Source organism: Rutidosis leptorrhynchoides, chromosome 11 (genome assembly GCF_046630445.1).
Source record: "Rutidosis leptorrhynchoides isolate AG116_Rl617_1_P2 chromosome 11, CSIRO_AGI_Rlap_v1, whole genome shotgun sequence".
Taxonomy (NCBI): Eukaryota; Viridiplantae; Streptophyta; class Magnoliopsida; order Asterales; family Asteraceae; genus Rutidosis; species Rutidosis leptorrhynchoides.
This window is the reverse complement of record NC_092343.1, coordinates 111,906,877-111,921,355: the sequence shown is the minus strand read 5'-3', so window position 1 is coordinate 111,921,355 and position 14,479 is coordinate 111,906,877. Positions and strand designations below refer to the sequence as shown.

Genomic DNA, 14,479 nt, shown 5'->3' with positions numbered 1-14,479 from the left:
TAACGAACAAAACAATTACAACCATGTTACGACGGGGTATGAATTTTTTTTACAATAAAAACAAATAAAAGTAACATATTGCATTTCTTTCCGATAAAAACTTAATTAGTCAAAAAATGTAAATTCATTCCCTTTAACAAACCTATCAAAATCTAAAACCCACATTAACCAGCAGCTAAAAAAGGTGAAACCCAACAAACCAACAACTTATACTGCATCAAGTACAACATTATTTATCTCAACGGGGCCCACGATAGGTCATCTCCTTGTACTGCTTCACCGACTCTTGTCTCTGCTGTCTCATATCATCGTTAAACTTTTTAATAAACGCTTCAACTCGCCGATTCAACTCGTCGTGACTCAGTGACCCTTCTTTCCTTGATTTTCCACTTGACGCCGGAGACGATATTTGCGACGGTGGGCGGTGGTTTTCCTTGTCGTAATTCGTACGGTCTTGAAGTGTTACAGATTTCTTCATTATGTTTGTTTTTTTGTTCTGGTGAGACACGTCGTAGTGACGGTAGTTTTCGACGGTTTCTGATTTACGGAGGTGTCTCGTGAGCGGCACGTGACGGCCGTTGGTTATTGTTTTCCACGTGTTCTCAAAAGTCTCATGCTTCTTTGGCTTTGTGACACGTAAGGATTTATTACCTGTTCAATTTAATTTAATCAATACGACACCGTTTCGTTTTTTATTTAATGTAGAAAGCATAATAAAGCAAAATATAGCCGTTATAATAAGTTAATGCTTCCAAAATTTGAAAAAGTTTTATTTATAATAAATAAATAAATATCAATACAACTAATAAATATAAAAAATAAATGATACTCACTGCATATACATTTTTTATCAACGGAATAAATTATAAATTAAATTAATGTAAACTCAAAAAAAGGATAATTGTAATTGTAATAACTAATAAATACTTAAACTGAAACAAATTGATTAAATAAATAAAATTGTGAGAAAAAAAAATATTATTAGTAATATTTTATTTACCTTAATACAGGGCTTTGCATATATTTAAATTAAATTTATAATTTATAATGGATAAAAAAATAACAAATATATATAAATATATGTACCTCAAAATATGGCTTTGTGCTGAATAAACATTAGATTATTTGATGACAAAATAAAAAATGAAAAAGGTTACCATCGGGACTAGTTTTCAACGGTTTCTTTTGTGCAAACCGAGAAGCAACAAGCGGTTTTTCAGATTCCGGCGAACTTAACTCCGGTCGACAACTTTCCGGCGAAATTAATTCCAACCGACTACTTTCCGGCACAATCTCCACACCAACAACCGGCGATTTAACCTCCTGAAACAAACTCGGTACACTATCATACACCATAACCGAATCATCTATCAGATCCGGCGTCACCTGATTATCATCAATCAACGGCTGAGATTGATTCTGGTTCTCATTGTTGTTATGAATGTGAAAACGTGACGTAAGCGCGATTGTGAGGATGATAACGTTGATTAGGAGGTAAAGATAGGGTGGTTTAAGGGATGAATTGATGACGGAATAAATAGTTGGGAGATATGGAACAGTGAATTGTACGGCCGTTGCTATTGATGCGATTAAAGCTGTGAATATAATGAGTTTTACTGAGAAGATGTATCTGTTAATTGATGATGATGAAGATGAAGAAGAAGACATTTTTTGTTGTTTGGATTTTATTTTTTAGTGTGTGAAATGAATTTGTGTATGTGTGTTATTGAGGTGGGAAAATGGAGAATTTGTAACGGTATAAAAATGGTGAATTTTCGTTTTTGGTCCTTTAGGTTTATTGTAATGTTCAAAGCTGGTGTGAATAGCAGTTGTAAAGATTTAACCTCGTAGAAACTAGAAAAGTATATGTTGTACTCCGTATCAAACAAAACAAACAACCATGTATTCTTCTGTTGTGTGTAATAGGTGTTTTGTTGTGATTCTTTTTAACTGTGAAAGTGTTTGATACAAATGAAAAAATTACTTAAGAGTTATAGATTCTATAACCTGATCACTTTTTTAAATAATCTATTGAAATACGTCCCGGCAATCACAATCGGTCAACGTTACGTCTCAAACCCTCCAACTCGATTTTTTTCAACATTTTCCCACTCATCAACCCAACAGATTTGAACCAGCACCAGAAACTTGCTTCAAAAGTTCACCTCAAATCGTGTAACATTCGCATTGTAAAATTTCAAACGGTTAGCCAAATCGAACCCAAGTTGTAATTCTTAGTTGACAAAGTAGTCTTAAATAAGGTTATTTATTTATTTTCTTTTCGTTATGCACTTATGCAGTCTGCAAATTTCATTTTGTATAGCTAGCCTTCGCTTCTTGCTATCATAGTTTATCTACATTGTTGTCCTTCAAAAGTTCAAGTCTATAAAGTCTGTATATTGTCAATGTTGGAATGAGATTTTTGCTCTAAAATTATCATAAACTTATACCAGTGTGTTACTTGTTTTTATATTTATAATTTGTGAAGATGAAGAAATATCAACTTAACCAAATATCATTGTTGTTGAGCTTCCAAGCAATTAGCAAATAACAATTCATAAGAAGATCGATTTATAATGCTTGAAAAGCATTTGCTTTTTATCGGGCCTTAGGCAGGTCTTTGTGCACCTGTATTTGGGCCGGCCTCACACATGTAAGCTTTAGAGTTTAGATGAAAACTGCAGAGCAAAATATACAAGGATGAAAACAGTAACAACCAACTACGATTTAATATAAGTTTGCTAACTGTTCGAAAATTGTAAAAAAAAAACAAGCTTTCTACATGGTTGTCGTTTTTAACAGAGTGTGTGTTTGCGAGGGTCAAAACAGCTAAAAACAAAGCATAATTACCTCACTAAACATGCTTAACACCACCACATGAACAAAAGAAAGATGATACAAATATTTGATACATTGAAGAGTAAAGATCGCTTTATAAATTTCACATTACTCATTCTTTTTCCCCTTCTGCAGCATTGTTTGAACATCTCCACTATACGGTTCAAAGTGAAATGCATATTGCTGAAACACCGAAAACAGAACCATTTCAACACATATCAGGACATTGTGAATTGCCAGCTCAACATGTTCGACTTCCATCCAGAAATGATGTGATTTTATAACACCTGTTTTTACTAGGATATCTAGTATTACGCCCTGAATAAAAACAAAAACAGACCAAATAAACAGTTACTATTTATAATTAGCTAAAAGAAAGAGTATATTGCAAGAATTACTTTTATAAACTATAATCTGTAGAAATAAGAATTGTAGTGCTTTTATTTATATTGTTATGTTATGTTATTGCTATGAAGCAGCTATAAGTATGACAAGTACTCGTATTTGTCTAGATTCTAAAACTAGCTTAGTATTATGATTATCCATTGGAATTTGTTGGATCTAATTGGTTTGTAGTTATAATGATTTGAAAAAATTACGTCCATAGTACCTGTGGTTTGTCAAGTTTTTCACCACAGCACCCAAACTTTATTTTTTACTTCGGTGGTACCTCAGTTTTGTTGCAATAGCGTGGATAGTACCTGATAAAGTCCCATTAAAAGTATATTCTAGAAGAAACAAGAAGATTACAGCTGCTAATTTGGAGTTCAATTATATTTTTGGAAGTTGGCTTAATCCACTCGGTCAAATCAATCAATGATTTTATTCAATAAATTAGTGGTTATCCTGAAAATCAAGAGTAATTACTGCCCTTGATTCCAGCAGATTATTATTATAAATAGTAGGCTAGTCTTGCATTTTCAGCATTCAAGTTTTTATTGATTTTCTGTTCATTGTAATTGGAGACCTTGCCCCTCTCGAATCGGGCCACTATCCCTTTGTTCTAATAAAAACTAGCCTACTTTTGTCTTTGTCAATTTCATTTCTATCATTTGGTTCCATTGCCGGGAAACGAATATGGTGCAGACCCGGAATAACACAGGAGACGGTAGCAACCCTCCTGACCCAATCGCTGTTCAGTTAGCAGCCATAGCAGCAAAATTAGAATCCATTGAAACAATGAAGGAAGATATAGCAGCTCTGAAAGCAGGAGAACACTCTCGTGGAAGCAAGACTGACGAAGTAGAAAGTTCATGGAGGGGTCGACAACACGGTAGACCCTATAACAAAATTGATTTCCCCACTTTTAGTGGTGGCGATCCTCGAGGATGGTTGTTGAAAGCTGAAAAATATTTCCGATATTATCGTATTCCTGATGAAGACAAGGTCGAGGTAGCTTCAATGCATTTAGAAGGTGATGCCTTGGATCTATATTCTTGGCTCTCTAGCAACCAACCAATCCTTTTCTGGGAAGAATTGGTCCAAGCCCTTACCAAGAATTTTGGTCCAGCCGAGTTCCAAAACCCGGATGAGTTTCTTTGTAGTATTAAACAAACCGGTTAGGTCCAAGAATACCGGCAGGAGTTCGCGAAAAGATCGTCTCGGGTGTCAAATTGGCCCGATCACCGTCTTTTAGGAGTTTTCTTGAACGGTATTAAAGACGAATTGAAATCTGATGTGAGGATTCACAAGCCACGACAGTGTATAATGCGATGAGCCTAGGTTTGGAGTTTGAATCTAAACTCTCATCTAACCGTCAAGGGAAAAGTACTTCTTGGGCGTCAAGTGTAAAAAACTCTCAATCAGAATCTAAACCCACACCTTTCACCCCAGTTCCAATATCCACTCAACCAAAAAAATACCCCCCGAATTTCTGACACGGAAAAACAAAATCGATTTTTAAAAGGAGAATGTTTTAGATGTGGTGACAAATACGGCCTAGGTCACCGATGTAAAACTGGCACCCTTAAAGTAATAGAAGCAGAGGAGGACATGCGGGATTCAAACAACACAGATCTGTCAAATTCTGATGTAGAACAAGAGGAAACTGCTGAAATTAGTTTGCATGCTATTTTAGGGAAACCACACCCTACTACAATGAAGGTCCACGGTATGCTTCATTCTACCGAAGTTCTAATTTTAATTGATGGGGGTTGTATGATGTCTTGGTAAATGAACTTAAGTTAGCATCACAACCGGTATCACCATTTGGTGTCCAAATCGGTAACGGGGACGTGATTCGATGCAACCATATTTGCAAAAATCTATCTGTACAGGTGAATGATCTCAAAATTCCTCAAGATTTCCACCCTTTCTCTCTTGGTGGAGCTGATTTAGTCTTGGGAATTCAATGGTTAGCCACCTTGAATACGGTTCAAGCTAACTGGAAGGAGATGTTTATGATCTTTTCAATAGACGGGAAGCAATATAAATTACAAGGTGTGTCATCAGGACCACAAAAATCATCTAGTTTTCAACACCTTGCCATTGACCACGAAATCACACCCACATACCAACCCCACTACAACCTATTGTTAATCAATATAACACTGTTATTGAGGAACCTCAACACTTACCCCCGATTAGATCACAAACCCATTCAATCCCTCTATCTCCCAACTCCACCCCACCAAACATACGACCATACCGTTACCCCCATTCCCAAAAAACTGAAATCGAAAAGCAAGTAGAACAATTATTGACCGCCGGCTTTATACAACCAAGCACCAGTCCCTTCTCAAGTTCTGTTTTACTTGTGAGAAAAAAGGACAAATCTTGGAGAATGTGTGTCGATTATCGGGCCCTTAACAAGATAACTATAGCTGATAAATATCCAATTCCTAACATTGATGAGTTACTTGATGAATTGTATGGTGCCACGATTTTTTCAAAACTCGATTTGCGATCGGGTTATTACCAGATCAGAATGGCAGACCGTGATGTGGAGAAAACAGCTTTTCGTACTCATTCGGGCCATTATGAATTCAAGGTCATGCCTTTTGGCTTGACAAATGCTCCCTCCACATTCCAGGCTATAATGAATGATCTATTTCGTCCTTACTTACGTCGTTTTATACTCGTATTTTTTGACGATATTTTAATTTACAGCCTAAACATGGAACAACATCAGTACCCTCTGGAACAGGCCCTAAAGTTACTTCATGACAATCATTTTTTTTGCAAAGTTATCAATGTGTTGTTTTGGCCAGGAACAAGTTGTGTTCCTCGGTCATTTGGTCAATGCGAAGGGGGTTAGTGTAGAGGAAGAGAAAATAACAGCAGTTAAGTCATGGCCCATACCGTCAACAATAAAGGAAGTAAGAGGATTCTTATGGTTAACTGGTTATTACAGGCGTTTTGTGCGTAATTACGGTCTCATAGCCTGACCCCTCACCGCATTGACGAAGAAAGATGGGTTTATTTGGTCAGAAACAGCCCTTAAAGCCTTTAATGATTTGAAAAAAAGCTCTGCTCTCTACACCCGTTCTAAGGTTACCTGACTTCTCGAAACCCTTTGTTATTGAGTGTGATGCTTCATCGGATGGTGTGGGTGCAATTTTATCACAGGAAGACCATCCTGTGGCATATTTCAGCAAAGGGTTTGCCCCGTCCAACCGATTCAAATCGGCTTATGATAGAGAGTTGTTGGCATTAGTTATGGCTGTGCAAAAATGGAGTCATTATTTGCTTAGTCGGCATTTTCTCATTCGCACAGACCATTATACCCTGAAGTTTTTACTTGAGCAACGCATTACAACTGCAGATCAACAACGGTTGCTACTTAAGCTCATGCCTTATGACTTTTCGATTGTTCATAAGTCTGGAAAAGAAAATCGAGGTGCTGATGCTTTGTCTCGTCGACCTCATTCAGGTGAATTATTGACACTCATGGTCCCTTACTGCATCGAGATATCTGATATCAAAACAAAGCTGAAATCCGACCCATTTACAAGCACTCTGATCAAAAAATTGCAAGAGGAACCATTAGCAGCTACTGATTTTTCTCTTGTAGATCAGATGTTGTTTTATCAGGGACGTCTAGTAATACCCGAGGAGTCTTCTATAAGACTTAAGTTGTTACATGAAGCCCATTATACCCCAATCGGTGGGCATGGGGGTTTCTTAAAAACATACAAAAGACTTTCTTCTCGGTATTATTGGCCAAAGATGAAGCAAGATGTCAAACTCTTTGTCCAACAATGTGTGATATGTCAACAACAGAAATATCAAACTTTGTCACCGGCGGGTCTACTTCAGCCCTTACCGATCCCCAATCAAATTTGGGAGGATATTTCTATGGATTTTATCGTGGGGTTGCCCCCATCAAGTCGTTTTGACACTATCTTAGTCATGGTGGATCGTTTAAGCAAATATGCTCATTTTCTTAGTTTGTCTCATCCCTTCACAACTAAAGGAGTAGCATCAGTATTCTGCAAAGAAATAATAAGACTTCATGGGTTTCCTCGCTCAATTGTTTCTGATCGAGATGTTATTTTCCTCAGCAACTTTTGGCAAGAATTGTTCAGATTGAGCCAAACTAAACTGAAACTAAGCACGAGTTACCACCCTCAAAAGGATGGGCAAACCGAAGTTCTAAATCGTTGCTTGGAGGCTTACTTGCGTTGTTTTGCTAGTGAACAACCAACCAAATGGAGTACTTACTTCCCATGGGCAGAATATTCTTACAATACCGGGTACCATACATCCACGGGTACCACTCCATTTTCTATTGTTTATGGCAGGGAACCACCTTTATTGGTGCCATACGTGGCAGGGGAGACTAAAAATGCAGACCTGGAACAACAGTTAATTGATCGGGATGATATGCTGAAACTCCTTCGTCTAAACCTCAAGAAAGCCCAAGATCGAATGAGAAATCAGGCAAACTTGAAGCGAAGGGAACTCACATTTCAGATTGGTGATTATGTTTTTCTGAAAATTCAGCCTTATCGTCAAAAAAGTCTTGCCAAGCGTCGATACGAGAAGCTTTCCCCAAGATTTTTTGGTTCATATCGTATTAAAAAAATAGTTGGACCAGTTTCTTATGAATTGGAACTACCTCCTGAAGCTAAGATCCATCCTGTCTTCCATATATCAATGCTTAAACCTGCTCATGGCTCCTTTCCATCAGGTCCGGCTGCTCCATTACCCATCACCAAAGACTGGGAAGTTGACCTGCAACCAAGCTCTATTATCACTCATCGGTGGGTTCATGAAGCTGGTCAGCTTGTCCTTGTTGAACTGTTGGTTTCATGGCGGGATCGACCAGTTGAGGAATCAACTTGGGAAACTTATGATCTAATGGCTGAACAATTCCCAGACTTCCGCCTTGAGGACAAGGCGTTTTACGGGGAGGGAAGTAATGATAAAGTCCCATTAAAAGTATATTCTAGAAGAAACAAGAAGATTACAGCTGCTAATTTGGAGTTCAATTATATTTTTGGAAGTTGGCTTAATCCACTCGGTCAAATCAATCAATGATTTTATTCAATAAATTAGTGGTTATCGTGGAAATCAAGAGTAATTACTGCCCTTGATTCCAGCATATTATTATTATAAATAGTAGGCTAGTCTTGCATTTTCAGCATTCAAGTTTTTATTGATTTTCTGTTCATTGTAATTGGAGACCTTGCCTCTCTCGAATCGGGCCACTATCCCTTTGTTCTAATAAAAACTAGCCTACTTTTGTCTTTGTCAATTTCGTTTCTATCAGTACCCAAGACTAACTGCCGTCAAGATTTAACAGGTTATCCCTCACGTATCATGCATGTGAGGGCACTTTTGTCCGTTTACATTATTTTATACCATTAAAAAACCCTCTAACATTCAGCATATTGGTTATATATAGTGGGCCTGCATATAGAAGGGTTATGCACTTTTGAATCCTTCCCATTTGACCAATTGTCTTTATAGCCAGTATGTATGCAATTCTTTTCTCAGTCGACGAATTCATTAGTGAACGGTATAAAATTGCTCTCTAGTACAGAGTTTGTACATTTTTTAGCGTCGGATTTTACCTGTTGTATTTAGTAGGTGCTTCTTCATATGCAGGCAGAGAACATGAATGAGAGAGGCAATAATAGTACCTCGAATGGGAAGGCTGTATGTACAAAATTTACTAGAATTTGTACTAATGGGAAATATAGCATCGTTTCATGTCATCAAGTAAGAAATATATTGCACCGTTCTTATTAATTTTAGGTTAAATGGTACAAAATGGTACCCAACTTTACCGAATCTTTCATGTTGAGTACTTGAATTCTTTTTTATTAGTTTTAGCCATCTCTTCTATAATACATTTCGATATTATATTTTGGATTTTAAGGTATAGTATAATGATTCGTCTTGGATGTTATAGACAGGACTTTTTTGGTGTCTAATGCCTCAAAAGATAAAAAAACGCTTTGTTGGTAGAAAAATGTATTACTGCAACTGTCCAAAAAAAACTTTTTTGAGGGTGATATAAAGACTTGGATACATTACCGTTGATAGAGTTACATAACTTTGTCACTTTTGCATGCCATTTATCATTTATTTTAGTTGCAATTTCACAAATATTGGACTTTGATTCAGTCACTCCATTTCAAATAGATTCGTGTACACCTGCAATCCACGGGTCACCCAATAGCCAATGACACACTCTACCTCACCGATCCTATCGATAATGGCTATAGGAGAGGGTATACTGCTCATAAACTTGCAGTCAAATCGTCAAACCATTCGTTGAAAGTCAACTCTAAAGATAATCATAATAGTCAACCTGAAGACTCTGTTCAAGATTTCGACATTGATCCAATGTGCACAAATTGCCCAAACTTGGCTCCAATTGGGTAATTAACTTTTACAACTCCATACCATATTACCATTCAAATTTTTTATTTGTTTAAACTTTTATGTCAGTTTCATTGTTTCAGATACGATGGCAGTGAAGAAGGGTTATGGCTTCATTGTGTGCGGTATAGTGGGCCGGATTAGGGTTAATCGTGAATTAGGGATTTAATCAATTAGGGTTTATGGTGTATTGGGGATTTTGTAGAACCGATACTCGTCGATTGGTGTTTAACGAATGGTTTTATAAGGAGCACCATTTTTATTATGACAAAATTACCCTCACATGCATGTCACATGTGAGGGATAACCTGTTAAATATTGACGGCAGTTAGTCATTGGGTATTATCCACGCTAGTCCAACAAAACTGAGGTACCACCGAAGTAAAAAATAAAGTATAGGTGGTGTGGTGAAAAATTTGACAAACCACAGGTACTATGGACGTAATTTTTTCTAATGATTTAGTTAGTATTTTAACCAAGTATTATTTAATTAATTGAGTCAAATGTAGCTGTTGGAATTAGTATTGTGGTGGGAGATTTTATTGGAGTTAAATCTGGCACATGGCAGATTGAAATAGTAATAGTTAAGCTAGTTTCTAGCATATGCAGGTTGCGATCTTGGCTATATATTTGGCCATAACCTGATGAATAAAACACAGCAACTTTTAGTTTCTATCTTCTTTATGTCCCTTATATTGCAAAGTCTTTTTACAAAACTATATTTCTTTTTGAAAATTTGTTTTGAATTATAAAAGGCTTTGATCCTTCACTTTTTGATCATGATGAAAGAGAAGGCGGTATAAGGGAGCAGAAATTAGCAGCTATAAACAGCAGTAAATAGGAAAAGATTGTAGTAGTAAAAGGAGGCACCAGCATTATTGTGATTAAGATTAACAAACCAATTAGGAGGGTGATTGTTGGAACTAATTGGTTTGTAGGTTTAATAATTTAGTTAGTATTTTAATTAAAATAAACTACTGCTAATACTAACTTAAAATACTTACCAAATTATTAAACCTACAAATTAATTAGTTCCAACAATCACCCTCCTAATTGAATCTTGACCAGTTTCTTGATCACAATAATGCAGGTTTTTCCTCTTGAATCAAGTTTGCTTCATTCTCCTTATCCTTCCACTTTGTACACTCATGTTTGAAGTGTCCATACTCTCCACAATCACACCATAAAAGGTATTATTTTCCAAATATTACCGGAAACTATTTTGTTGCCGGTTGCTAAACATAATGATGCATAGGGCATTTGGGAAGCAATTCGGGTTCGATATTTAGCAGTCGATCGAGTTCAAAAGGCGCGTCTACAAACCCTTAGGATTGAACTCAAGATGCTAAAGATGAAAGAACGAGACTATGAATGATTTCTCGGGCAAAATAAGCGGGATAGTAGCAAAGTTAAAAAGTCTCGGTTCAAATCTTAAAGATGAAGTGGTAGTGACTAAATTCAGCCCTAAAAAATAATAGCTTTCGTGGTGTGATTGTGGAGCGTTTGGACACTTCAAACATGAGTATACAAACCGGAAGGATAAGAAGAATGAAGTAAATTTGATTCAAGAGGAAGAAACGGCATTATTGTGATCAAGAAACTGGTCAAGATTCAATTAAGAGGGTGATTGTTGGAACTAATTGATTTGTAGGTTTGATAAATTTGGTTAGTACTTTAGTTAGTATATTAATAATTTTTTTAAGTATAATAAGTAGTTTTATTTAATTAATTGAGTCAAATGTAGCTGTTGGAATTAGTATTGTGGTGGGAGATTTTCTTGGAATTAAATCTGGCACGTGGCAGATTGATAGGTTGAAATAGTAATAGTTGTTACAACAGCTTTTAGTTTCTATCTTCCTTATTTCCTTTATATTGCAAAGTCTATTTACAAAACTATATTTCTTTCTGTAAATTTGTTTTGATTTGTAAAAGGTTTGATCCTTCATAATGAACCTTCATCAATCTTCTAAGGTTTTTTTGGGCGGTAAAACAGATAATTAAATTAAATTAGATCGAAAAGATCTAAATTTGTTACAATTGTTACAGACCGCGTCTGCGGTCTGTTTGACAAGATCTTACAATCTGCTAAAGATGTTTATAAAAGATGACCTTCATTTAATTGTCATTGCATGAAAAATTGAAAAGGAATATATATAGCATGTAATGACACATTCATAACAATTTAAGGTGGCAAATTGGGTGGGTCAAAGGAATTGACTAATGGCTCAAACCTGGAAATTTAGAAAAAAATGTTGGTTGGATTGAACTGTCAACTCTTCTTGTCCATTTTGGTATATTGTAAAAGTTGATTTAGTTGACATTTTAAAAACTACACCAGCAAAACTGAACTTTCTATATCAAATTTATAGAAAGTTGTAAGCACTAAAATACACTTTGGATGCTTGTAGACTTACAAGATTCATTTGTCCGGATTAAAATTTGATTTATGTTTTTTGAGTTGCATCTATCTGACTAATTGGAGATAATATATAATCGTAATCAACCCAATTTGTAGTAATGGGTAGTAATTGCCACCTCTATAATGACTTGACATCTATAAGATTTATCGTAACAGCTTGCAAAGGATCAAAATGGACCATATCTTTGACATGACCTACTTGTAGGTAAAAATTAAGACCTCCATATAACAAAAAAGTAAATATATTTCGACTTTTGAGGTCAATTATGCTACTGCTCTACTTCAACATTTATATAGCTTTGTAACAAAATCGAATAATCTATTTCTAGTACTTCTAATTATTGGCAATATGATTAAAGGCTAGAACCAATTGTAAGTAACGTAAATCATATATATCCACACTATGAATAAAGCTGAAGAAATTTTACCTGCCAAAAGCAGAAAAAGACAATCCCGGTTACGCTTAAAAACTTAGCGAGTGGCTTATGTGGCTCCAACTCCTTTGCAAATACGCGGTAAAAAACTACTAACGAATATATAGCCACGAAAATCGAAACGTTAAGAATAACCGTGAAGGTCAAGCTGACCCAATTAGGATACATTTTAAGCAATTGTAACCCGATCATCAGAAATGAGCAAACGGGTCGTATAACCACAAACTGCCAAATCCAGTTCTTCATAAGTTTCAACGTTTGCTGATTCATATGAGTTGTACGAGGCTGTAGACACAAACATATTGTCATATTAATATATTATTGAACATATAAAATCTACATTGCAGTGTCAACGAGTACTCGGTTTTTGCAACTCGAGGAGTACACGAAGAGAACTCGGTCAAACTAGGTCGAACCCGGTCAAACATGTTCAAAACTCGGTCAAACACGGGATTACTTGGAAAATCGGTCAAAAATCAGTCAAAAAGGGCCATAAATCGGAATTATATGGAAAATCGGTCAAAATCGGTCAAAATTGGTCAAAATTGATCAACATCCAAGTACTCTCTGAGTTGCCGAGTTCTCCCTAAAAAGTCTCGGACCGAGTACTCCGAGTAGCGATTTTTGCAACCTTGCTACATTGATACTTTTTTTAGCAAATATTATTACATTATTATATAAAATTAAATTGAAATTAATAGAAGAATAAAACAAACTCACTTGAAAAAGAGTCATTGGGAACGAATGGTGAATTTCTCTTCCCTTAATTTCATCAGGAACAATATTTTCGCTTATAGATAGATTCAAATAACTATATAACAATTCGAGAAACTTTGCGATGACCTGGAATTTAAATTTAAAAATTAAGGTAAAATTTAAAGGATAAAAAAGGTGAATTAAGTAAAGTTATTATCATACCAAAGCCTCGTAGCATTCCTTAACCAAATCCAACAAGACGAAAAACGAATTGCTTTCTTTAAGATCCAACACACCAACAAAAGCGTTAATAGTATAAATCGGGGCTAAAAGAATTATAATCATAATCGCTCTTTGTTCGTTCGGTTTTTTCCAGTAATATAAATGTTGTGAAGCGAGTTGAGATGAGAAATGCAGTGCGAGCATAGTGCAAGCACCTGCGCCTAGTAACGTTAGCTCTTCACGATTAAAACTACTTATATCCATACTTCACTATTTACCTGCAAAAACAAAAAAACAAAAAAACAAAAAAAAACTCATAAAATTTATCTAAACCATTTAATTTCAATACATAGGATGATGAACGATTGATTATAAGCCATCTCTGGCGATTAACCTTATCCGTTTACTCATTTATGTATACAAACAGGATAATTATTATTTTGTAAACAGGGATATCTTGGATCAAAAACTACAAACAGCTATTAAGTTATTATACAGTACTAATCTTAGTTACCTATATACACTTCATCTTATGTTAGCATCAACAGTAATAAAAAGTAGTAATCTTTTGCATCAAAATTAACAGCTATTTCCATCACAGATTTAATGATTAATTTTAAGTAAACAAGTGAGGTTAAATTGAAACAAATATTGAGCACAAACAACATAGAAATAAAGAATTGTATCATTTCTAGGGCTAGAATTTAGTTTTAATACGGAGTAACATATAATCAGCAAGTCAACGAATGTAAAATTATGAACAAGTTATGTAAACATGATGAATTGGTTGAGAGATGCTTACGGATTTCAATGACAGATCTAACGAACTCCGATTGAATTTTAAATCTTGTCAGTATGTATGTGCTCTAAATTTGGGAGGTGTAAATGGCTGCTAGCCGCCAATTTTGAAGTGTTTTGTAAGAGCACTTTGGTAAATGACTAAGGTGTGAACTGTTAAAAGCTGAAAATGTGTGTCAAGAATTAAAATAATATTTGTAACTACATAATTTTTTTTGTAGAAATATAGCATGGATTACTT

General features: G+C 35.5%; 2 protein-coding genes across 2 annotated transcripts; both read right to left on the bottom strand.

The window, feature by feature from the left end:
- Positions 1 to 206: 206 nt before the first annotated feature.
- Positions 207 to 1,668, bottom strand: LOC139874871 (uncharacterized). The gene is made up of 2 exons (XM_071862264.1): positions 1,158 to 1,668; positions 207 to 651 (listed from the first exon to the last, which is right to left on the bottom strand). Exons 1-2 carry the CDS (start codon positions 1,666 to 1,668, stop codon positions 239 to 241), a joined length of 924 nt encoding a protein of 307 aa, XP_071718365.1. The 3' UTR covers positions 207 to 238.
- Positions 1,669 to 2,710: 1,042 nt separating this feature from the next.
- On the bottom strand, positions 2,711 to 14,391 carry LOC139876517 (uncharacterized). Its single transcript, XM_071863851.1, has 5 exons — positions 14,243 to 14,391; positions 13,441 to 13,718; positions 13,243 to 13,365; positions 12,517 to 12,807; positions 2,711 to 3,156 (listed from the first exon to the last, which is right to left on the bottom strand). The coding sequence occupies exons 2-5, from the start codon at positions 13,702 to 13,704 to the stop codon at positions 2,947 to 2,949; spliced, it is 888 nt and encodes a 295-aa protein (XP_071719952.1). The 5' UTR covers positions 13,705 to 13,718; positions 14,243 to 14,391; the 3' UTR covers positions 2,711 to 2,946.
- Between the last annotated feature and the right edge of the window lie 88 nt (positions 14,392 to 14,479).